At 56.4% G+C, this 1,843-nt stretch overlaps 1 protein-coding gene across 1 annotated transcript in view; it reads right to left on the reverse strand.

Annotated features, from left to right (window-relative positions):
* Positions 1-232: 232 nt before the first annotated feature.
* WSCD2 (WSC domain containing 2) overlaps positions 233-1,843 on the reverse strand; it is a gene marked incomplete at its 5' end in the record, with an annotated part of 6,706 nt that continues 5,095 nt past the window's right edge. The window contains one exon of the mRNA XM_010085614.1: positions 233-585. Within this exon, the coding sequence (XP_010083916.1) occupies positions 233-585 (353 nt within the window). The remainder of the gene's footprint in view (positions 586-1,843) is intronic.

Genomic DNA, 1,843 nt, shown 5'->3' on the forward strand with positions numbered 1-1,843 from the left:
GGGTGGGGGGGCACCCACATCCCACGGTGGTGCCGCCGTGTCCACATCGGCCAAGCAAGCTGAGCGATGGCTGGGGACCGTCCGGTGCTCATGCAGGGGGTTGATTGAGAGCGAATAGCAGCAGATGGAGAATTAAAAAGAAAAGCCACCCACTGGGTGGAAGTAGGCAGAGGCCAGCAAGACCGAGCGTTTCCTCGCCACGCAGGGTCAGGTCCCCCCGCCATCATCACCATCATCTCGGGTAGTAGTCATCCGGGACCCCCGAGAGATTGCGGAGTTTCAGAGCCGCGTCCACGGTTCTGATGTAGCCGCTGATCATCTTCCTCATCTCGGGGGTGTAGGGGTCGTACTCCAGTTTCCTCAAGCCCGAGCGTTTGAAGTTGCCGTCCTTCTGGCCCTCGACGCAGAGCAGCCGGTCCTGGCAGGCGGCGATGCCCAGCAGCCCCACCATCCGCTGCAGCTGCACAAACAGGTCCCGCTTCAGGTCCTCAAAGTGCACCACCAGCACCTTCTTCCCGTAGCGCAGCCAGTCCAGCGTGTGGGTCGCCCACCACGGCGCGTAGTTCGCCACGAACTCCGGCCACTCTGGAAGGAGCAGAGGACATGGTTAGTGGCTGTCCCCCATGTCCCCTGCATCCCTCACATCCTTGCATCCCCAGCATCCCTCATATCTCCTGCATCCCCTGCATCTCCTGCATCCTGGCATCCCTGCATCCCTCATATCTCCTGCATCCTCTACATCTCCTGCATCCTGGCATCCCCTGCATCCCTGCATCCCAGCATCCCTGCATCCCCTACATCCCCCATATCTCCTGCATCCTCTACATCTCCTGCATCCTCACATCCCTGCATCCCTCACATCCCTGCATCCCCAGCATCCCTCATATCTCCTGCATCCTCTACATCTCCTGCATCCTCACATCCCTGCATCCCTCACATCCCTGCATCCCCAGCATCCCTCATATCTCCTGCATCCTCTACATCTCCTGCATCCTGGCATCCCCTGCATCCCTGCATCCCCTACATCCTTGAATCCCTCACATCCCCTGCATCCCCCACATCCTTGCATCCCTGCATCCCCTACATCCCTCACATTCCTGCAACCCTGCATCTCTCACATCCCCTGCATCCCTCACAGCCCCCATCCCAGGGCCACCGCCTGCTCTCCCTGCTGAAATCTTTCCATCTTCCTTCTCACTAATTGATCCTCCCATAAAAATCAGGCGATAAAAGGGATAATGAAACATCAATAATAAGCCACAACTCTCCTGGCAGCGCCGTACACATCTGTCTCACTCTAAGCTCTGGGTATCTGCCTCTTCCTCTTGTCCTCCCCACGAAACCGATGCCTGATTAATAGCTTAACCGTATTTAATTCCCCGCAGAATCGTTAAACACAGTATCTGTTTCATTAAACAGACACAGGACAATTCACCTTGTGTAATCATATCACATAAAACTTTGCTTTGGAACCGCTCCAGGGATATCGTAAAATTAATGTCGAGGAACCAAACGGGGGTTTCACGGCGCTCGTGGCCGCTGCGGACCCCACACAGGGCTGGGAATGGCCCGGGGGGAGGAAAATCCCCCCCAGCACCAGCAGCCTGGGGTGAGGCTGGGGAGAGGGCACGGATACTGCCCAAAATTGCCCCAAAATTAGCTCCTGGGAGAAGGAAACTGTTTGGAGAGGGGGGCTGCAGGGAGCAAGGGGCTCTGCAGGGCTGAGGATGGAGCCCTGTCCCGTGTCCCGCCCCCCCCCCGGCTTAATTGCCCACCTTTAATATTTTTTCTTTTTTTTTTTTTTGCCTCTGGAGGATTTATTTAACTCAAATTGCAAACCTGG

Source organism: Pterocles gutturalis, unplaced genomic scaffold, assembly GCF_000699245.1.
Source record: "Pterocles gutturalis isolate BGI_N339 unplaced genomic scaffold, ASM69924v1 scaffold15400, whole genome shotgun sequence".
NCBI lineage: Eukaryota > Metazoa > Chordata > Aves > Pterocliformes > Pteroclidae > Pterocles > Pterocles gutturalis.